The sequence below is a fragment of the Falco peregrinus genome, chromosome 19 (genome assembly GCF_023634155.1).
Source record: "Falco peregrinus isolate bFalPer1 chromosome 19, bFalPer1.pri, whole genome shotgun sequence".
NCBI classification, from domain to species: Eukaryota; Metazoa; Chordata; class Aves; order Falconiformes; family Falconidae; genus Falco; species Falco peregrinus.
Window position 1 is genome coordinate 5757820 of NC_073740.1, and position 22662 is coordinate 5780481.

Consider the following 22662-nt stretch of genomic DNA (forward strand, 5'->3'; position numbering starts at 1 on the left):
GTTCCAGCTGGACACAGCAAAAACGAAAAATAACTCACCAGCGGTGATGTGAATTAAAACGGCTGCATTCACCCTGTCATTAATTTATTTTGAATTTGGTATCTGCAGACCCAGATACACTGGGTAAAGACAAAGCCACGCTGGTGAAATTTTATGGCTTTTTAAAAAAAAACAACTTTGCTTTTTTACCCTAGGTCTAAGAAACATTGCATTTACATTGAAGGAAATAATAAAGTTTGGGATTAGCAGATGGTAATTTTTTCAGTGGTAAACACAATCATTAGTCATCCGTTAGTAATATAAAACTTCATTGGTAAATCCTTGCTGCTATCGACATCTGAATTCCATTTACAAACTTAATTTTTCCCATTTTTAGCAATGCCAGTGCGGCTGGCTGTTTTCCCTTTCATGTAATGAACAAAATCACTTTTTATTCATAGCTTCTGCTTCCAGATTATCTTTTTTTTGAAAAAGCAAGGGAAAATTGCTATTATTATATTAAATAATTAAATAATACTCCATCTAAGGCAGCGGCTGCAAAGTACAATCAGGAATACAAATGCATAACTATCCATAATGATGTTTGTTATTACTATCAGTGGCATAACCACAGAAGAGAATGCAGCTCTTTGTACTGTGTATGTGTATGATTTATAGGTGACAGATAAGACAGTTAAATGAAAACACGTCCCTCCAGCACGAGGTGAAGTAGCCTGGCGCATTCCGTAAACCAGGAAGAATGACTGGTAACTCACGAAGACCATCAGAAGAAAATTAATGTGATTGTTTAATGAACTGCAGAATAATAAATCACGTTCTAGCAACACATGGGTATCACAGCAAGGGGGTCCATTCGGGAAGCACGCTACTTGCCAAATTCAAAAGAGTGTTTTAAGAATAAGTAAAATACTATTTTAAAGTATGCTGAAGATGTGTTAACCAAGTTATAAAAAATGTGTACTTGTACTTCTGTTAAACACGTTAACTATTAAAAAATATGTATTATCTGTTTTAAACACACGATCTTCAGTATTCAGTCTGCACGGTATGCCATTAAAAGCTGTATGTCCCATCATTCCTAAATTGGTCACAATAATAAGATCATTATTAAAGATATAATCATGATACTGAGTTCATTATTAAAGATCTAAACCATTTCAATTTATGCTTGGGAGAACTGTAGTCACTGATGATACGTTGGCTTGACAGCCCAGGAAACTTATATGGCACCAATCCAGCAACGTACTTAAGCAAATGCACGATTTTAAGCATTTATATAGTTGCATTGACTGCATTTGGATTGTTTAAACATGTAAAAGTTAAATATACCCTTAAGCATCCACGGTAGCAAAGCCCTTGCACATAGGTGGGCAGCTCCCGACATTGGCTGCGCTGCCGTGCCCACCCACCTGCCTCCTGACTCCCAGAAAACCTCCAACGAATCCACGGAGAAAGTTTATGGCGATTTACTCCTCAGCCTCCCCCTTGAAGCCATCCAAGGAGGGATGAAACCTGTGCCAACTTTTGCTACAAGCCCCACCGAAGGGAGATTCAATGTGAAAGGAACAGCCAAGTTTTATTAAAAAGGCCTCTAGTGGTTTCTGGAGCTTGGAAGGCTCTTTCAGCACTACACACATCTTCCAATGGCCTGGAGCCACAGGCCTGCGGGAAGGCACTGGCAGTGGGACACGGGGCTTCTCAGGGCTGGCAGGTTTCAGCGCCACCGGCAGCCCTCCTCGCCCTCCCCACCAACACTGCCCACAGCACCAGCCACCCGAATAACCCCGCAGTGAAGGCACCAGGGCGCAATTACGAGGCCAGTAAGGTTAACTACCCCTACACCTATGCAGGGCAGCACAGAGGCCTCACCACACCGCCAACCTACGGCACCTGGGGAGCACAAACGCAGCAGACGCTGCCGGAGGCGGCCAGCCCCGAACACAGGCCAAGCCCCGCGACAGGGCCGCCCACCCCGCACCAGGCAGCGGCGGGGCCGCCCCCCGCCCCACAGGCGCCCGGCCGGCAGGTGCAACGGGGCGGGCAGCCGCCGCCTGAGCCCGCCTGAGGAGATGGCGGCGGGGCGCCAGGGCCCCGAGGCCGCGCTAGGCCGCAGAGCTGGGCCAGGCGGCAGGCCCCCCTCCAACCACCGCGGGCTCCCCCGGGGCCGGGGCTCCACGGGTCGCAGCCCCCCGGGGCGGCGGAGGCGGGGGCGGGGGGAACCAGCCCACCCCGCGCCATTCGTGCTTCACACAAACTTCGTCAGGGCCAGGGCAGCGGCTGCGCCCGCCTCCCGGTGACGTCACCGCGCCGCGCACCAATCCCCGCGCCGCTCCGCGGCCCAGAAGGAAATGACGTCACCGTATCCCTCCGCCGGCCAGGTCCCCTTTTTGTGTGTGTGTGTGTGTGTGTATGTGTGTGTGTGTGTCTGCGGGCGCTTCGCGCGTGTATCAGCCCGCCGGGCGCGCTTTTTTTTTTTTTTCCTTCCCCCCTTCCCTCCCTTTTCCCCTCTCTGCTGAAGGGGGGAGGGGGGGCGGCGGAGACACACGCAAAGCACGGAGCCGCCCCCCGCGAGAACGTACAGAGGGAGAGCAGAAACAGATAATTCCTTTTCCTCCTCCTTCTCCTCAGCATCACGCTCGGGGTTCCCGGGGGCTCATGCCACCTGCCCTCCCCTGCCGGTCGCCTCGCCCGGAGAGCGGCGGAGCGCGGGGGGGGCCCGCACGCCGGGCCCTTTAAGAGCGAGCGGCGGCGGCGGGAGCGCGGCGGTGCCGGTGAGGAAGGTGAGGCGGCGCGAGCCCGTTATGTGTGGGGGGGGGAGGGGGGCGTAGGGAGGGGGGGCGCAGCGCGGGCGGCGGTTGGTGACCGTTGGAACCGGTTCGAACCGCCCGGGTCTGGGGGAGAAGGGGGGGTCGGCCGGGCCAGAGCGCGCCGTACACAAAGCGGCGGCGGGAGGAGGAGGGAGGGCTCGGGGCTGCCGAGGCGGGGGACGGGGAGGAGCCGCGGCGGCGGCTCCCGCTGGGCGGCGGAATGCCCGGGCCGCCGCTCGCCCGCCCGGGCGCTGAGGGGAGGCGGAGGGATCCGCGCACACCCCCTCCGCCGGGCGGGGGGGGGGGGGCGGGCGGTGACGCGGCACCGGCAGCTCCCTCCGCTCCCCCCGCCGCTCCTGTGGGCGCCGCGCACAACGCCCCGGCCGGAGCGGGGCCTCCCCCGCCGCCCGCGGGCCGACATCCCCCGGGGAGGGGGTGGCCGCAGCCCCCCCCGTCCTGCCTCCCCCTCCTCCTTTTCCCATGGCTGGTGCTGGGTGGGCGGCCATGTTGGGCACGGGGATTATTTTTCTCTCTCTTTCTTAGCCGCCACAATACACCCAGGGTGGGTTTTGCGATACTTCTCTGGAGAAATACCCTTTTCTCCTCTTCTTAAGGGAAGCGGATGGTGGGGGGAGTCTCTGCCCACCTCCTTGAGGGAGCGACAATCCCCCCCACCGTGGCCTGCTTGTTCCCCACCCTCGCAGAGGGGTCCCCCTCTCCCCAGAGGTCGGGGCCAGCGGGCCGCCAGCCGGCCCCTCTCCTCAGCGGCCTCCCCTGCCCCGCCGCCCGCCACCCCCTCCTGTCACCCTCGGTGCCGAGAGAGCTCTGGGTGCCGGAGCCCCTGGCCCCGGTGAAAGGGGCTCTTCCCAGGCACATCAGAGGGGAAACTGTTCTTTTTATTTGCTTCCCTGAGCTGGCAGGCCCTCTCCCTGCATTCCTGCCTGCCCCATCCCCTTAGCGCTGCCCAGACTGCCTGGATCACTCGCCACCCTTGGTAATACCTGCTTGCCTGCCCCACTGCTGGGGCAGGGGTTCCCTTCAGCAGGCTCTCCTGGAGAGCCTCTGCATTGCCAAAAGACTTAATGCAAAATACCCCGAGGCTGATTCTTCTGGTGACAGAGAACAAAAATTAGATGGTTGTTATCATCAAGATGTTTGCCTGGCCCTTACTGTGGCCCTGCTCTCTCCGGTACCTGGGGAACCTGGGCTACTATGTTTGGGCATCCTTGCTCTCTGCTTCTTTCCTTGGCTGGCATGCGACATAAAGCATGTGTGAAGATGAAGGAGAGGCATGAGTCCCGCTGCCCAACACCCTTGCTGAAAACATGCAACACATGACAACACACACAGCTTTATTTTTATTAACTTGGCAGCAGTTGCAGCTGTCACCAAGACATACCAAATGGGGCAGGAGTGAGTGATCGGAAGTGGGGGTAGAGGAATGGGGGGTGGGAATGATGTGTTGCTTCTTTTAGGAAATAATTTGCAAGGATAGACAAATTATGCATATTCCCAACTCTGGTTCTCCGTGTATGCTGTCTCAGAGCTTCAGGTTGCTGCAGTTGTTAATTTTCATCCTTGAATGTGAAGCCAGGCTTGCTGTACGCACACTTTTTTCTTTTTTTCTTTTTTTTTTTCCCCTCCAACTGTATTAATTATTAGCACGTGTAATTAGCCCTGTTCTACAGGGCTACCTGCCCGGAGGGTTTGCTCTCTGTTGCTGCTTTAAGCTCTGTCTGGGTGTGGGGTTCTGCAAATGTTATTTACAGTTGGTCTTGCGTTTGTGGATATATATGGTTACATTGTTTGCGCCCCATCCTCACAGCTGCTTAGATACTGTCAAGAGAGCCTCCAACTGTTCCCGTGAGTAGACCTGCATCCACACTGACATGAGTGGAGTGCTCCATGCTGTCTCCTCACAAAAGAGCCCGTTGCAGAAATATAGCTACAGACATGCTCTTGGCCTCTAGAAGCTTCAAGGTAGTCCCATGCTCACAAAATATGCCGAAAACCAGAAAGCGGTTTGTTTTCATCACTCTGCAGTTCAAACTTTAAAGCAGATAACAATCGTTCTAATTGAGTGTGTAATAATACATTTTAATTAGTAGGCATCACACACTTCAAAGCCTTTAATAAAATATATAGGACTTTAAATGATAGCATTTGTAGGAAACGTAACATGCCTTTTGAAATTATTTCAGTACCAGCAAAGTCAAGTCAACCACATCAGTCAACAAAAAGTAAATTTACCTTGGCCTGAAGGATGTAACTGTCGAACTCTGGCATTCAGCTTGCGCCATGCTTTTCACATTCCCCCTTCCTTCTCTTTTTTTTGGAGATGTTGCTCTTGATGAATAGCCCTGTGAACAGTAATGAAAACATCATCCGCTATGGATTTTCATCACTTAGATTGTATCACTTTTAGGCTGTGCCAGTTAGCCATAAAAAGCCACTGAAGAGCATTATCTTTTTTTCAGGGCAGGGATTGCAGCATGTCTTGACAGCAGAAACCTTTATCGTAGGATTCATTTGCATTTAATGTAACCTCATTAGGTTTCTAGGTTCTTAAAAAGTTAAGGTACATTCCTTGCCGTTAAGTACGTGTTATTGAAAGTAAGCAAGAAAATACATAATGACAGCAGTTCCATTGAGGTTGTGTGGTCACCAGGGGAGGACACAATGGAGAGAAGAAGTGGCCATTCAGAAGGAAAACTTGGACAAGAGAAATCGATTTATGCATTAATTTCTATCCTAAAGCGTGCATTGAATCAACTGCTCAAGCTTATTTGTAGGTCTTCTAAAAACAGCCCTCAATCTTGTATTTTAGATCTTCTTTTCGGAACTGACAAGAGGGAAGGAGGCTGTTTTATAGCAAGTGGTGAAGAAAATTTGAGGGTCAGTTAATTCTTGGTATGTATTTTTGGAAACGATTGGGGTATCAATAGCATTATAACCACGATGCAATTAAATCTACAATGGCCAATCTGGGCGGACATAAAAACTGACAAACATTTGGCAAGAAGAACGAAGAAAGTTTATATACTTGGTGCTTTTAAATTTTTAATGTAATCTTCTGGGAGGTAGTCTGTGCACAACCTACCTCTACCTTCTGTTGCAGGGCAGAGTAGCCACATTTCCTCGTTTCAGCGGAGTTGGTAGGATGCAGTTTGCCCTGGGTGAATCCCTTCTTTCCCCAGAAGCCTGGTCGCCAGCCCACAGCGGCTCCTCTCTGGGAGCTGTTGCAGTGATTCCCTGTGCAGATACGTTGCAGGGACTTACTCTTTGTTCTGGGGCTTCTTTGTGCCAGCTGTGTCCCAAACAGCTATGCTGCCAGGTGTAATGTCGGTGAACAAGGTGGAAGCTCTGTACGAGAATGTGCAGGAGCCACCTTTGGTTAGTCGTAGACTTCTGGAAGATGCAAGGCCGGTCTTTAAAGTTCATAAAATACTCTGTCATCACTTCCTCAGCTTGCTTTTGGTCCTTCATCACTAATAATCAGCTGTGACTGTGGGCTCCCCTTGGGAGTCGGCTGGGGCTTTTTTCTTTAAAAAAATTTAAAAACCCACTAGCATATCAGTGCGGTCTGCTATTTGGATTGATTCTCACTGCATATTCACTTGGTTTTCTACATTGTAAATTAACATGAATATGCATATTCTGTCTTGAAAATGGTGAATAAAGATTTAAATTAGGATTTGTGAAGGCTTGGTGTGATCTTTTAGGGTTAGGATATCTGTTAGTTCAAACTACTTAACTTGCTACCTGTTTTGTGATGGTCAAAGTGTAAACGTATGTACATCTGGAGTTCCTTCATAGCCAGAGACAGTACCAGCTGCTCAAATCTGGGCTGGGGAGTGAGAGGTGGGAACGGAGGTGCCTGGGTCCTTCGTGGCTCTCTCAGTACTTCCTACATCTGATCTGGGCAAGGCTGATGAATTCCTTTTCTGTTTTTCCGTCAGTAAAGTACGTGGCTATATTCGTACCTCTGTAGATAACATCATGTTGGAGGGAGGATGCTGTGAAATTCTGGGTAATAGTCTCTGTCCCTCTGGGATAATGGTCCCTGTCCCTCCTCTTTGTTCCATCTTGAAACAAAATTCAGCCTTTTGCTTTACCAAGTCACCTCTATCACGGGGTACGTATTTATTTCTGACCTGCTAGTATGCCCTTAAGAGTGATTGTGTTGCAGATGATTGCACCCAGTAGGCAGAAATTGGGCCACCAGCAGTGCCCTGACAAGTACTGATTTATTTATACTTTTTTTTTAATTAAAAGCCATAGAAAGTGAAGCTCATACAGCAAGAGTAGCGCATCCCATCATGTGAATTTTGAAGAACACTGTGAACAAGTCATTAATTTGAAGTCCTTTTTAAAAAGAAGTGTGTGTGTGTATACAGCATATGTATGTCATAACTTGTTTGCTTTGTGTCAAATAATATCAAGCTGTGAATGGAACTGTAAATATATAACCACACATCTTTTAGAGATCACTTCAATGAGACACAGCTGCCTTACTCTGCAGCTGTCATGTAAAACCTGCTATCCACAGGTGCTTTAGATAATAGAAAACACTTGGGACCTGATTCTCTCTGCTTGCATTGCTAACTCAGTGAAATCACTGAGTTAAAACTCACATTGTGGTAGCAGAGTCCTTTGTTTGCCACCCCATTTAGGTGGCAAAACTGGGCTAAGTGTTTATTTTGTTCATTGAGATGTTTTTTGAAGATTGAAGTGCCGGCGATCTCTAAACCACAGTACAATGTTTTGTCCTTTCTACCTGCTCAGTCATTTTCTCTTGAGAAAATAATGACAGTCTATAGGGATTATAGCTGGTATCTCTCTAACTGTGTGAAAGTGGTTCATTGATAAATAGGTGCAATTGGATCTTGGAATTCAAATCTCAGTTGAAATTACAAAGGAGACTTTTTTTTTTTTTTCAGTGAGGCATAAGAGAAAACAAAAGGATTTCTCCTTTTCTCGTAATGAGGTGATCTGTCTAGTTGTATGCAAATAAAACATCTTTATTGTTGGATTTCCCCTGGTAATGGTGATCATGTCGATCAGAGAATGTAATCAGGTGGCTGGTCTCTTAATACAAGAGTTTAATGGCTGTTGGTTATTTTCCCCTGTATGGCAACAATGAGTATGAACCACATCAGCTGACAAAAAATAAAGGGTCTGTATCTTGCAGTTGTGCCAATTATTTGTGTAAGGCTAATATGTGCTGGCTCTTCCCTGAAGGTCTTCTCCCATTTTCCAGCTAAAGGGGAGAGAAAATATCTTTCGGTCTGAAAGGCTTTATTTCTTGCAGTGTGTCTAGAACATTTTGTAATTTATTTTTTTTTGTAAATTTTTTGGCACCCATATTTTCAACCAAGCATCTGCCAACTATGTGCTGAAAAGCTAAATGTGGAGTATTTATCATTGGGATTAATCACTTTATTGAGCAAAGGCTTCTTACATACAAAAATATTCAAGATCAAAGCTTTGAAAAACAAAGCTGTTACATTATAGAAGAGAGGAGACATTTTCTTAGTTCAGTTGATATGAACAGATGAAATACTATGCGCATAATGTAAGTTAGTGTCAAAAGAAGCTTGTAACTACAGTCTCTTTAGCATTTTGTCTTTGCATCTTCTGAATAATGATGAGGTGTTGAATAATATATCTTTTACAATGTGTGCAAAGACTTCCTCTGTAGTTCTAACCTTCCTGGGCAGACATATGTGCATGCTTTAATTAATACAGCAGGTTATTTATCCTGACTATTTATAGACTGCCCATCGCTAGAGCATTAAGGCACTGTTACTTGTCTGGCGTAGAGTAATATGATTCCAGACAAATAGTTACTGTTGTAAGTGTCACCGGTTTTGCCAGCGAAGAGAAGCTTTGTCCTAGAAGCTTCACAGGATTTTTTTCTAGATGTTTCTCTGAAGGGTGAATATTGCGAATCATAAATACGTAGCTATTGATCAGTTGTAATGGCTATCCATTCAAGGTCTTAGTGTATATCTTGTATGAGATTTTGCTTGTTTTTACTAAGATCTTGTAATTATAAAGAAGTTTATGTTAGCAGGCAGAGAAATAATATTTAAGGTTCTTTCATTCTTGCTTTCCCCTGCTAAGCAGATCTCTAGCATAATCCTTTACTTCAGAGCTTCATTTCATGGAATGTATTTTCTTGCCTTTTGTCATTCAGAATTTATTTTTGTTGGCACTTTTTTTTTTGTCTCTTTTGGTTTTTTTAACAGAACAGGAGGAAGTTTGAGTTTGTGTTCGGTAATGTGAGCAGGGGCTGGGCACTGAGTTTTATTTCCAAGCCATTCACTGCTAGTAGAATCTTTGGCAAGTCACTTAATTTCACTGAACTCTCGTTTCCCACCTTTGAGAGAAGGTTAATAAAAATTTTTACACACTGCAGGCTTTGTGTAAATGAAGAAGCTAGTAATGTCTTTGAAGCATGCAGGTAATGGATGCTAGGGAGGATGTGAGCTTTTTCATGCTTAATGTAATACACTTGGTTAATTGTATATTAGGATTATTCCAGTACTCTTTGATTTCGTTTTTCAATATACTAATGTAATTTTATTTGACAAGTAGGAGACTTGATTTACTTTTTTTTTTATTTAGTTAGCTATTTTTTCTCTGATAACAAGACATTTTACTAAGACTAGTTTTAGGCTGTGTTTCTGTGAAAAAGTTCAATGGACGCGTTTGAAAAGCTACTGCTTCATACAGTGTTTATGAGCAGGAGTTTGTATGTGTTAAGTTGGGGTAATTTGGTTTATGTGCGGTGTTTATTAGTAATGTTTTGTTTATTCAGCAAGATGAAAAGCGTTAACTGTTACCGGAGTATTTAATTGCTTCCTGTAGCAAAAGCCTCAGTGTCAACAGCTGAAGTGTGCTTGCTGTTTGGTGGTAGAGCAAAAATATCTGGTAATACATGTTTAGTTCACGAGTTGCACAATGCTGTAGAAAAATGGAGCCTCAAATGCCCCCTGGCAAGCCATTTAATCCACCTTGCCTCCCTTATAGTATATATACCTTCTCTTACAGATCTGTCTGTTCCCAGGGACATCCAGAACTGGAAATGTCATCAGTTCCCTGGACAGCCTGTTGCAATGCTTCATCTTTATTCCTAGAAGCTTTTTTGGTGTCTGGGTTGGAATATTCTGTTCTTCAGTTTGAGCCCTTCACTTGTTTCCATCACAGGTGTGGAGAACAGACCGCTTCCTTCCACTTTGCGACAGACTTTTACATGTCTGAAGGTTATTGTGCTTTCGGTAGTCCCCTCTATGGATTGAACAACTCCAGGTCGTTCCATCTTTTATTGAAGATCACCTTTTCTAGCTCTTCTGGACTCTGCAGTTGGTTTAAGACTGGCTCGGTGTTACGCTCCGGGCAGTGTTACAGCATGCAAAGCGCAGCCTCCTCAGTTTGCCTGAGGAGCCGTTAAATGTCCCTTTGCTTTCTCCTGCTAGTGGATTCCACTGGCCGACTGGGCAAGCCTGAGCTGTTACTGGGTTTTTCTGAAACGCGTGCTGAATCGCATGCTGGGAAGGCGCGATAAGAGCGAGGAGTAAACAGCTGCAGAGATGTGTTTGAATACCAGAGCAGAGCGCTTGGGGGACAGCTGGAAGAGGCAAGGTCATGTAAAGTTCCCAAAAGAGTGCTTTTTTAGGTTAAAAGTTAACGGAGAAGGACTTGAAACGCTGAGGAAAATACATTATCTCGTTCTACCTGTGTTCAGAGAAACAGTATTTATACTTCCCTTGTAAAAGTCACAATGCTGGATAATGTTTCTCTACCGAGAGTTTTGCCTGATAGCCGAACAAGCCCGTGAGCACCCCTGATTTGAGCAATCTGCTTAGGTCCCCCCAAAAGACTAAAAGTAGTAGTCTTGGTAGGAGTAAGTTATTTGTGAGTTGGATTGGACTTTGGGGGCTCTTTATCTTCTTTTAAAGGCCTCCATAAAGGGCAAATCTGACTTCATAGAGACCAAAAGTGAAATTATGCAGAAATGTTTTCATTTACTGCATTCTTTTAAGATTCTGTGCTGCAAGTACACAAAATTGTGAGACACGGGGATAGCTATTTTAAATATATATTTCAAATTGGCAGGATGTGTGTGAACAGGCATAAACCTGTTTAGGTAGAAGTACTACTGCTCTGCATCCTTGCTGAAGTGATGACAGGACTAGTTGTTCGGAGTTGTGTGTGGGGTAAGATAAATGAGATATAGTCTTTTATCACTATGAATGTTGAAGTGGTGAGCAAAAGAAGATCAGCTACTGAGCACAAGTGGTGTAGTGGCTTCCTTGAAATATTCTTTAGTCTTAAAATGAATATTATTGTGCTTCAAAAGCATAATTAGGAAGTGAGAATTACATGTATTAGTATAACCTATAACCAAGCATAAAACTAAAATGAGCATTTCTTAGTAAAACACCATTGTGTGACAACAGCATCAAAGTATAAGCTCTGAGAATCCTTTTTAGACAAATACAACACAGAAAAATGAGAGGCTGTCTTTGTATCTAGAGGAAAACAACGGTATGTGTTGTTTCAAAAAAAAATAAGTGCTGGCAGTTTGAATTTGGCAAATGTTAACAAGTTTTTAGGATTCTTGGGGGTTTTGAGGCTTATCGGGTTATGACAGTTACTTCAGATCAGCATTTGTCAAAAGTTTGTTTTGGCTTTGTGTTGCATTGCAGGGAATTCCCAATGATGGTGCTTTTGCACTTTACAACTAGCGTGGCACAACAAGGTACAAATAAAAGATGGTATTTGCATAAGGTGGTCGCACCCCTGGCCTTAGCCTTTCCTGTAAATCCTAGCTTGGGACTGATTTACAAGCTGCAGTTTATAGCAGGTGCAGCATTTGTTTGGCCAGAATTATGACTGTTAGGATAAGAAGGGTAGACACAGCTTAATGATACAAGATTTATAATCTAATTGCTCTGTGGTTACATAATCCCGCTTGCATTTTAAAGTTACGTCTCTTCCACTTTTTCAACAGTGAGCTAATAAACGTTACTCTGTGTTTAAGCCTTCTGGTCAGCACTGTTTTCTGTGGCCATTGAAAGCACAGATTGTCTGCACACGAGTTGGATTATTTTTTTGCCTGTCCCCTGTTATAAGCTGTTTATTTTGGCCAGTTTGTCTCAGAACGGTTCTCATCAGACTTTTATGGCTGTCGAATGGTAGTAGAGATGACAAAATGCAATCATAACAGTCTCTTTTGCCACCAAAATGTAATCAAGAAGAGCAAAATCCCTCCTGGACGTCTTGATTCCTGTTCACTCACAGTACAGAACTGCTGCTTGTTCTGCTTGCTAGCCTTTCCGGGGGTTAATAGAAGAGGGAACGAACTGATTCTTTTTTTACTATAATCCAGGTGGGAAATTAAGAAATGCAGGTCTTGTGGTGTCTTATTTCCTATAATAATCCTTATTTCCTTTAAAAAGGCAGTTGAGCTTTTAGAATGAGACCTATCAGTTAAAGACTTCTAAATGTATTACTAAGGAGAATTAAAATTTTGCATAAGCATCATTTATAAGTGAAGGTTAAAACCAGCCAAATCCTGAAATGGTGTGAAAACTAGGTCTGGGAGAAGCTCCTTTCAGCAGCTTGGCTTAATGGCTTGAAAGATGTCAAAGTGTGATTGGAAATGTGTGGCTATTGATTAGATCTCATAACAGTAGTGAAAATCGGCTTTTTGGAGACCTTTGGTGGGAACTCCACCACCTGCTGAGGAGCCATGTCCTGTAGGACACTGGAAACTGTTGCTAATTGTGAATCATCTTGTTTTTAAGTCTGGCATGATTGTCTGAATACTTAACTCTTAACTTTATAAACATGTACAGGTTTATACATCCTTGAGGTCTAGATTAGATGCAGTCACAGGAGAAAGTGTCCCAGTGAAGGACTTTCACTGTAGGCAGATCCATAAAAACTTGTGTTCTGTGCGCAGTGGTGCTCGGAAGAGCAAACAAAGTGGGAAGGTATGTAAACAGTGGAGCAGAAAGTAATACTGTGAATTATAATGGTATAAAGTTGTTACGCGGGCAGTGATACACCCCCTGCTTATCTAATTGCCTTTGTTTCTGCTCCTCTGTCTCACAAAAACGTAGCCAAAATAGAAGTTTTAGAGTTTGGTGGCAAGAATGAGAGAGACTTATTCATGAGGAGAGACAAACAGGCTTGAGTTGGCTGTTGTGTCTTTTCTCTTGAGTAAGTATAGTAATGGTTATACCTAGTGACGAGTAGTGCAGGAAAAGTAAATTGGGTGCTTTGCTCCGGAGATCAAGAGAACGTTCGTTTGGGTTGACAGACAATAACTATGGATCTAATTGCAGAAAATCCCTTTACTCTTTAATTTTATTTTGAACTAGTTCATAATTGTCTTCACATTCCCGGGTACAAGGAAGAGGAAGAGCTGGGGCTGTGGGAGCGTGCAGGGGTTCGGGTACATGCGGGTTCGAGTGGAGGGGTTGGCTAAGGTTAGCTGAGGACTGTCCTGCATTTGTGCATGCATTTTTTACTCATTTAAGCTTGGCTATTCTGTCTGTCATGTGTGTTGGCAGTAATCCTAGAATATTCAAAACCATGAACAGAGCAAAAAGCACGATGCTTCTTTCAGTCACAGTTATACATGTATTTAAAGATACTGGGGTTTGAGGCGGTGACTTTTGATTTCAAAGCTGTTAGGTTGGCTTTCTTATGCAGGAGAGGCAGAACCGCTGCAATTTTTAGTCAAAACTAAGGGGTTTTCAGTACCAACTTCACAGACCTATTTGAAAAGGAAACACAGCCTAATGAAGTAGGATGTGGAATCAGCTCTGTAACTGGAGAAATAAGTAAGAACCTGAAAATACACCTTTGGAATACTAGGAAATAAAAACATTGTTCATATCTCTGGCATTAGAATTTTTCTTACAATGAATGACTGTCGCTGTCTGACAAAATCCTGCTATCCAATAAAGGTTTCTCTTCTCTTCCCTTTGCAGGATGGCGGACACGGACCTTTTTATGGAATGTGAGGAGGAGGAGCTGGAACCATGGCAGAAAATCAGTGATGTGATCGAAGATTCTGTTGTTGAGGATTATAATTCAGTTGATAAAACTGCTACGGGTAATCAACTGTTTTACTCTAGAATTATTCCTGTTACATGTTCAGTTTTTAAAGGGAAATGGCAGTGATTGGGGACATCTTCCAAGTAAACAGTCTTATTTGATAGCTAAAAACCCCATTAATGAGTAATGTAACAAATTTCAATTTCTCTAGTTGTGCGCAGAGCTTTTGAGTGCTGGGTAGAGCTGACAACGATGGCAGTGCTGCATGAGGGCAGGTTTCTTCTGAATAAGTAGTTTAAGAGGCAGGGAACAGGGTCGGTTTTTCTCTGTGCAAGACAATAAGATTTTCGCAGGTGTTGGAAGGAGTGGCCTGTTTGAAAAATGAGAAGGAAACTTTGGCGAAGTTACTCCTGTTCTACAGCCAAAGTAGTAGTCTCTTAAAAGTAGAGAATTTATAGTCTACATAGAAGATGATGCTTTTTCTTTTGTGAAGTGCTTTAGTACATATCAGCATTCAGCGGTTGATTTTGATCCTTCTGGCAGTTTTGAAACGAGTGAGGAAGTCGGGTATTCGATTAGTGAATTGTATTTCCTATGACTTCTGTAATCAAACTAGTGAGATTAAAACTAGTTTATTATTACTTATTTAATCCATGATTTGATATGATCAGTTTCAGTTGAGGGTTGGTTTTTTTTCGTTTTGGTGTTGGGTTTTTTGCTTGTTTTCTGCAAATGGGAAGATGCATAACTTTGTTCAGAGTCTGCATTTAATGTGCCGGTCAGAGTATGTTGTTAACTGTTAGTTGTCTCAAATTATGAGGAATTTGGACCCATAAAAAGCAGTAATTGCTAGATGGGAGGTTTTATGTTTTTCAGATGCTGTATAATCATCCAATTTGTAATGGAGCCCTAACTGAGTAAAGATACAAGGATGATACTTTCTGATTGTTGATTTCTGTTGGCATGAACACAGTGAGTTGGGCCATTGTGCATATACCTATGTGATACAAATTAAGCCTCGATGAGGAGCATTTCATGATTTGGGAGTACATCGTACGTTACTATGATCAGAAAGATTTGCATTCACTCTCCCTTTGGTTCTTGCCACACACTTGAGTCTGGTGCGTGGAAAAAAGAATTCTTACCGCAGTTATGTGTGTGGGTGAGGTAGTCTGGCACGTTTGATAATTTAGGCTTTTGTTCAGCCATTTCAATTACCCTTTTCTTGGTCAAGATCAAGCAAAGCATCAGCTTAATGTCTGGAATAGAGGTGGGACTAAGCCTTGTTGTAGGCCAGGGGTAGCTAATGACAGCGTTTAAACGTGTCTCGCATTTCTGGCTGCTGCAATGCTGAGCACGGATCCTGGTGTGAAGTACTGTGGGAGCATTGGTAGTCAGTGCTGCTAACTGGTAGTAGCTGTTCCACACGACTTGTGGTCGACACAGGGTGTTCATGGAAGTATTCTACAGTCAGGGCTTTGGAAGGCTTGTTGATAATAATGAGTAGGATGAGGCTGTCCCTGCTTAGGGAAGGGCATGCTTCTGCTGCTGTCACCTGCTTCCTCTTGGCCTGCCAACCAGGGAGGATGTGGAAGGAGTTTACTTGGAATAGTATTCAGAGACGTCAAGGTAGGAGGATGTTTGGAAGGAGAAAGTGGTTCAGTCATAGACATGTTGAAATGGACATAAAACTAACAGTGGTCTTGAGTAAGTTGAATTTCTCTTGCTTGTGCTGTTTGATGGAAAATACAGAGCTAAAGAAGTTGGATGCAAGTATGGACTATTTCATGAAGCTAAAAATTTTGCTTAGTGTGACAATATGGTGGTACAGCTGAGAAGCACGCTGGTATGGTGTCGCTACAAACAAATTGTGCTTTCTCTTTCTTTTTTTTTTTTTTTCCCTAAATACAATTATGCCATTCCTTTCTAGCAGTTTCAGTGAGTCTGCAGGCCGTCTCTGCCCCTCTGCCAGCTGCTGCCCATGCATCTGTAGGTGCTAATCTCTGCAGCCATGTCTGTCATTAGCAGTGGGGCTCAGAATAGTGACAGTGCTAAGATGACGCTAGTGCCAATATTTGTGAACAACAATGGTAAGCAGAAATGCCTTCAGTATTTAGAGCGGTTTGGGGTGCAGAGAGGAAATGCGAGGCTCACTTGCGCTCACACTGTGTGAGCTGTGGGCACGTGAGACTTTACAGGCTGAGCAGGGAGGTGTCGGAGCAGTATTTGAGTGGGAGTCATGCTAAACCTTGCAGGGACTACAGGGAGTAGCAGCTGGTTTTCTTCCATTCAAGAATGAATCCAGTGCCCTTACACATTAGTGGAAATTACCATTAATAGTATTACCCTCCAGGTAAGGTGTAAAATGAAGGTCCTGACTACTCAGTGTCACTCTGGTGCATCATGATGTGTTTTGCAAGAGCAGATGTGTTAAACTGGTATGTTTGGCCAAATTCCAGGGTGAATAATTCTGGCCCTTTTTGCTTTTAAAGGGTTGTCACCCTTCATTTCAGAGATAGCTTAAGCAATCTCTCCGGGTAATGTAATATACTGAAATATATAAAGTGGGGTTAGGATTCTTTGGGATTAAGGAGCTGGAAAAATACTTTTCTCAAACTCACCTGAAAGTCATTGTATCATGTAATAAAATATGATCAGACACATGAGTAATGAGGGAGGTTCTATACACTATTTGAAACAGATACTTCTGTTGGGAGTGTCTTAAAAGTATCTTGAATTCCAAATGTATTGGATATCACTATGTAATGCAGTTGTGATGAATATTTCATAGCTGTACCAATAAAAGTAAATTGAGACAGATGTTCTGAATCGATTACAAGAAATTAATAAAGGCTTGGTGATACCAGTGTGCTATAATTAGATTAACAGTTAAGAAAAACAAGTGGGGTTACTTACTGAAAAAACTAATCTTCTGATAGCAATATGTTTATCAATAAAAGATCGTGTATTCTTCTGACAGGTTCAAATATGCCCCTGTAGGGTCGGCTCTCCAAATGATTCCCAGATCCCATGAAACCAGTGGGATTTGTACAGGACTCTAATTTGGAGAGGCTTCTGTCACATCTTAAATTTGAAAGGATTGTGCAGAATCACAACAATCCACGAAACTTTCTTCTTTGTTACTTTTATTTGTTTTCCCTCAAAAATAAGGCTCGTGGTGAGCTCTGGAATGTAATCCAGAGCTCCGTTGTCTGACCTGAAAATGTAGGGAGGAAGGCTGAAAAAGAAAACAAACTTTGATGCTTTTGTTTTCCTTTCTCAGTCCCTTGCTGCATAGTCTGATGATGCCCAGCATCCTCTCAGGGCTGCGAGAGCATTAGAGGTTTAGGAGGATTCCTGCATACTGCTGCTGTAGGCTGGGTGGAAATATATATTTATATTTTTTTTAGCATCTGTGGTACAGTTCAGAGGTACATGGAAGTATTTTCCTAATGGCTTAGTTCCTTGCAGGCTTTGGAGAAACGTTTCGCTGAAAAGCCGGTGTTCTATTTCTAGACATTAATCGCAGTACTCTGTACTAGAGGAATGAAATCATAGGCATAGCTACCTATGGTCATCACCTTTTATATGCTTATTATTTTATTCTGGTTTGCAAACAGCATTAGCGGTAGCTATCAGGGAACCTTCAGATTATACTCCGTAGCTTAAAAAGTGGAGTCAGGCAGGGTCGTTACTCAGTGTGACTTCATCTGTCACTTTCCATAGTCCTTTTTCTTTTGTGTATCTCTAGTAGTGTGTCATCTAACTGTAAATTACCGCTGTGGAAGCGACCTGATGGTGAGTGTGGTTTGTTGGGCAGGAATTGACTGCATTGGTTCAGCAGAAGATTGCTTGACCCATTGACTTCAGGACCGATGCAAACCCAAATTCTTCAGCCTACAGCATGGCCTTTTCTTTCCTGTTATAGTTGTTGAGTCCCAGCTCTTGTGACATGACTTTGACTGGCAGGGGAATCCTTTTTGGCTTGATGCCAGTGAGGATTTTGAGTGGCAAAGTGCCACAAGGACATCTGTCACCTCTTCAATCCCTGCAGTCTCCGCTGGCCCAGTAACTGAGGGTCACATCCCAGTTTAAGTTGTGACTATGTGGAACGCTCATGAAATGAGCCGTGTCTGGAGTCATCCCAGCTTTCAGCAATCTGTTTTTTATGCTCATGGCTGTCGTCTTGCGTTTTGTTTTACATTAATTAAAAAGACTTACAAGCTAGGGCTGAAAAGGACCCATTAAATCTGTCCATTCTCCCAGCGTAAGGTTTTGTTTTCGTTTGTAATTCACTTACGAGCAAGCCTGGAGACTTAAAATTTATCCTTTTCTTAAACAACGGCATCCCTGTTGGTAAATATCTAACTTTCAGGACTGTGTCAACAGACACAGGCTTGAATTCCTTGTGAGGTGTATTGTACCGGTTCTCCTTTGAATGAACAGAGCAGAAGTGCGTCCTGGGCTGGATAGAAATGACCCCATGTCCAAAAATCAAGGAACAAAATTTCCAAACTAAAGGTGGAAATACCTTTTAGCTTCTCTTTTTCTATCTTTCAGCTGGATCCAATTTTTTCCCTGCAGATTAGTTTTAAAATGTCTTGAATTACTGGGACATAAAAGGAAAAATTATTGGAAGCTAAATATATTTGAAGTGACGCTCGGCCTAATTTTTTCTTTCCTTCGAATGCTCTTAGCTGTACCTGTATCCCACTCAAGCCAGTTCTTTCTTATGTTACATAGACATGCATAGCTAGCTGGTGTAACGTGTCCGTCTATTTCTGCAGAGTCCCCGTATCCAAGAAAGCACTGTTGTTGTTGACAAGAAAATGAGATGGGTGCCATGCGGCACATCAGCCTGACAGCTTGACTCCTTTTTAATAATTCCACCATCAGATAAAAATATAACTTACATTCCTGCAATTCCTTTTACCACAAGAATCACAAAGTGCTTTTTGTCCTGAAAATACAGAAACTATAGAAGAAAAATACTGTGCTTATATTTAGAATGCAGCAATTGCGTAATGGTATACGGTTAAGGCAGGCTGGGATGGGAAGTGACAAAATTTAGTCTAGTTTAAATTACTGCTTGCATCAGTGTGATGGGATGCTTGCAGTGCATGCTTGCTCTGTGTACTGCCCTGTGATCCCTCTCTGCCCTAAACTGTATATAACATAGTGTAATTTCTGTCTCTAACACTTGTTGACAAAAATTACATGTTTGTTTGCATCAAGCTCTGCTAGCCTGTCATCTAGGGAGTGTGTAATGGCAGAAGCTTCTCTTAGCTTTGCTCCCTGTGCTTCCCGTGTCTTGAAGTATACGTGTTGGAGCAGTGCTCAACCTGCCATACTTTATGGAAATGGATACAGAGAGCACAGGAGCCACCTCAAGTTGCTTCTCCAAAGAATGGTGGAAGGCTCCTCAGATACCTGCAAGTGTCTGTCCCCAGGCCTCAGTAATCCCTTACATCTCGGAGCACCCTGGTGAGCTGGCTCTACTAGTTTTTCCAAATCACCTGCCGTTAAAGCCTTAAAGGTGTGTCCCTACACTGCTCCTTTTTGTCCCTCAGCCATGGGTGCCAGCTGCCAGGGCCATCAGAGAACAAATCCATCAAGGAATTGCATTGTCCCAGGCTTATTAGTTCATGCTTTGTAAGCCTGAGAGGACCTTTGTTGATGCCTAAGTGCTGAATTCAAACTCTAAAGAGACAGTGACACAGTCCTAACCACTTGGCATGGATTTTAATGTGGATTGTGTTGGTGGTAGGAGCCTTGGCACCGATGGCCCCCTTAGCAGTGGTGTGGCTGCTCTACCTTTGAGGTCCTTATCAACACCTTGGTTGTTCACAGTGCAAGTAACTTGTTGATGGGCCCATCGCTAGCATTCTTCTGTAGGAGGGTTGGCCTGTTGTGAAGCACACGCGATCTGTGTGGGGGTTTCTGGAGCATCAAAGAGGTTTTGTCAGTCCAACCTTTCCTGTGAACAGCCAGGGCATGTCTGACAAGAGTGGCTCCTCCTTTAGAGGAGAGCGTCTCAACTCTGCTTAGTTGAGGGAGAGGACAGAGAAAGTCCTCTTCTACATGTTGATGTTCTGCCTTCTTGGTAGCGTACTGGAAGTCAAGGAGGAGTCCAGGAGGGTTGCTTCATCAGCTGGCATTTAGGTCTGAACAGCCCTCCTCTGAGAAGCTAATTAAGCTATTTCCAGCAAGGTGCTTGGAAGAATCATACGCTTGAGAGGTAGGAGGAGAAGAGAGAGGAATGTGATTTGTTCTTACCCAGCAGCTGATTTCTGCCATGGTCTCCTCATTCTCCCTAGATGAAGTAGTGAGTCTATGCACATCTGTCTTGGCTAGCGAATTTAAAGTGCTCCAAGACCTGTGGAAACCTTAAAAACCTCGTTGGAAACAATCGAAGAGAAGTACTGCACGCTCCTGGGCACGCTGCTGCAGAAGGCTTGTCATTCTCACTTATGAAAGTCTACCAAAGCCGGGCGGCAGGGGAGGGGGCAGGAAACTGGGCATACAACTGTGTCCATCCGGGCCACATTGAAAAGAACCTGCAGTTTCTGGTAAGGAATTAGAATATTTACCTATGCTTCTCCTATTATTTTGTCTAGTAATGATAGTGTTCAGGAGAGCAACGTGGCAGGAACCTGCCAAGTCCACGCTGACTGAAAAGAGTCAAAAATCATTGGACTGGTTTGACTAGAAGATTTTTGTCAGCTGATCTCTGCTTTAAAGTGGACTTAAACCCAAAGTCATCTTCTGTTTGTTAAACCAGTACAAATGTTCCCAGGTTATTTGTAAACTCCGAAGGAGAGCCAGAAGGAATTGGAAACCTGACTGTCACACTCTGTTTGAGGTTGCACAGTGGCCTTTGTACTATCCATGAGGTCGTCATAGCTTCAGTCTTCAGGATTTCTCATGGAAGTTCCAGTGGCAATGTAAGACCTCTCGTCTGCAGTCAGATTTTCAGCGATTGGCAAGGTCTCCGCTCCTTGAAAGATTTGGGGATGACTGTGCGTTCCTTGTTAGCCAAGTAAGATCCTCAAGACACTGAAGAGGAGAAAATAAACTGATGCTCTGGATTTGGGCCTTCATCAGATATTAGGTAGGATGTAAATGTTTAGAACCTGATAGAGCTATCCAAAGATTATTTTTTTCTTTTTTCTCAACTTTGTCTCTTCTTCGGTGATCACCGTATCTTTTCGTATTGTGAAGGGATTACTTCTCTGAATTTTTTTAGATTGCAAATCCAGTCTGTCTGTCCCTAGTTTTCATCCATTCCTTCTCTCTTTCCTATCCCTCTTCAGAGACCGTGCCTTATAAATTAACAGAGGCAAGAAGCATGCCCTCTTTGGTTTTTTCACTTGAGACTAGAGGCAGCATGTACAGAGTTCAGGCAGCAGTGGGTTTGTGCTCGTTGGTTTTGATCTTAAAGAAATTGGTCCAAGATAGGCTGCCAGCCTTCATGATATCTCGGCATCTCCATCCTTTGCCTCAGTTTGAGGTTGTGTTTGCTGATTGACGCTTTTTTCTTTTTTCATGCTTTGGAAGTGGGAGCTGGTGTCTCTTCCCTGCTGTCTGAGGCGCTTGAAAAAGCGAGGCAAGACGCGATGCAGTGTGGGCCAGGCAGTTGTGTGGCTTGGATCTGAACCTTCTGACGTAGTCTTCCATTACCCTACTGTTTCTGCCTAGTATAATCTTCATTAAAACATTTGGATCATATACCCTGAGGACTGCCAGCCAGGCAGCATCCAGACTGTCAGTGTAAAGCATCTTCCATTAACAGAAGCTGGTTTGGCTGTGGGTCAGAACATTTTGGCACGCAGCAGGTCTTTTCCTGGATTCACACAGTTACGTAGGAAACATTTGCTGTTCGGGTACAGCAATCCTTTCCTCTAACAACATCACTGAAGCTGCTGATGGACCGGTTTGTACTCCTGAAACAACCTGAGTGTTCTGTCACTGTCGTGTCATTGTGCTGCAAGTCTGCGGTGGGAAGATTTGTGTGGGGTGTCCTGGATCACACCTCCTTCTGTTGATTTGGAAGCTCTTTGTCCTCAAGCGTGGATTGTAGTAACAACGGGACTGAGTAGTGCAAAATGCACAAATACATGAATGAGCTAAACTTTGTGAAGAAGCATGGTATAGAGGAAGAAGGAATTGAAGTGCAAATAAGTATCCTGTTCGTTTTCTGGAGCTCAGTTTGAAATATCTGTGGCTTGATTATTTTTTTTTTTAATGTTTTTCCCTCCTCCATGATATTTGAAAAAGTAATGCATTTTATATGTGCAGATCACTTGCTGTCTTTAGACCTGGCTGCATGTATTGTATGTGGCTGATGCAGCTGCTACAGGGGAAATTAACTGCCTCACAGTGCTGTGCTGCATGTTGATAGCACCCTGGTGTGTTGGCTGCTGCTGAGCAGCACTCACGGCATCAAGGCTGTCTCTCCCACATCCCCCCTCACCAGTAGATGGGGTGGGCAAAGTTTGGGAGGGGACACAGCCAGGACAGCTGACCCAAACTGACCAAAGGGATATTTCATGCCATATAAAACCTAAGAGAAGGGGAGCTGTGGGGGGTGGGGGGGCATTCATGTTACATATTTGTCTTCTGGGGAAATTCATGTTACGTATTTGTCTTCTGGAGCAGCCACTACACATGCTGAAGCCCTGATTCCTAGGAAGTGGCTGGATGTTGCCTGCTGGTGGGAAGTAAATACACTTTTTGGTTTCCTTTGCTTCTGTGCATTGGCTTTTGCTTTATTAAACTG

General features: G+C 44.2%; 1 protein-coding gene across 9 annotated transcripts in view; it reads left to right on the forward strand.

Annotated features, from left to right (window-relative positions):
- Positions 1-2379: 2379 nt before the first annotated feature.
- POGZ (pogo transposable element derived with ZNF domain) overlaps positions 2380-22662 on the forward strand; it is a 37299-nt gene continuing 17016 nt past the window's right edge. For 2 of the 9 annotated variants that reach the window (XM_027796520.2, XM_027796523.2), the window contains exon 1: positions 13817-13941. In XM_027796520.2, the coding sequence (XP_027652321.2) occupies positions 13818-13941 (124 nt within the window). In that variant the 5' untranslated portion in view covers position 13817. Of the gene's footprint in view, positions 2781-5634; positions 5718-10019; positions 10122-10154; positions 10455-13814; positions 13942-20679; positions 20995-22500; positions 22604-22662 lie in introns of those variants that run through there. The other 7 variants (XM_027796521.2, XM_055792028.1, XM_005244295.4 and 4 more) reach the window with 7 other exon arrangements.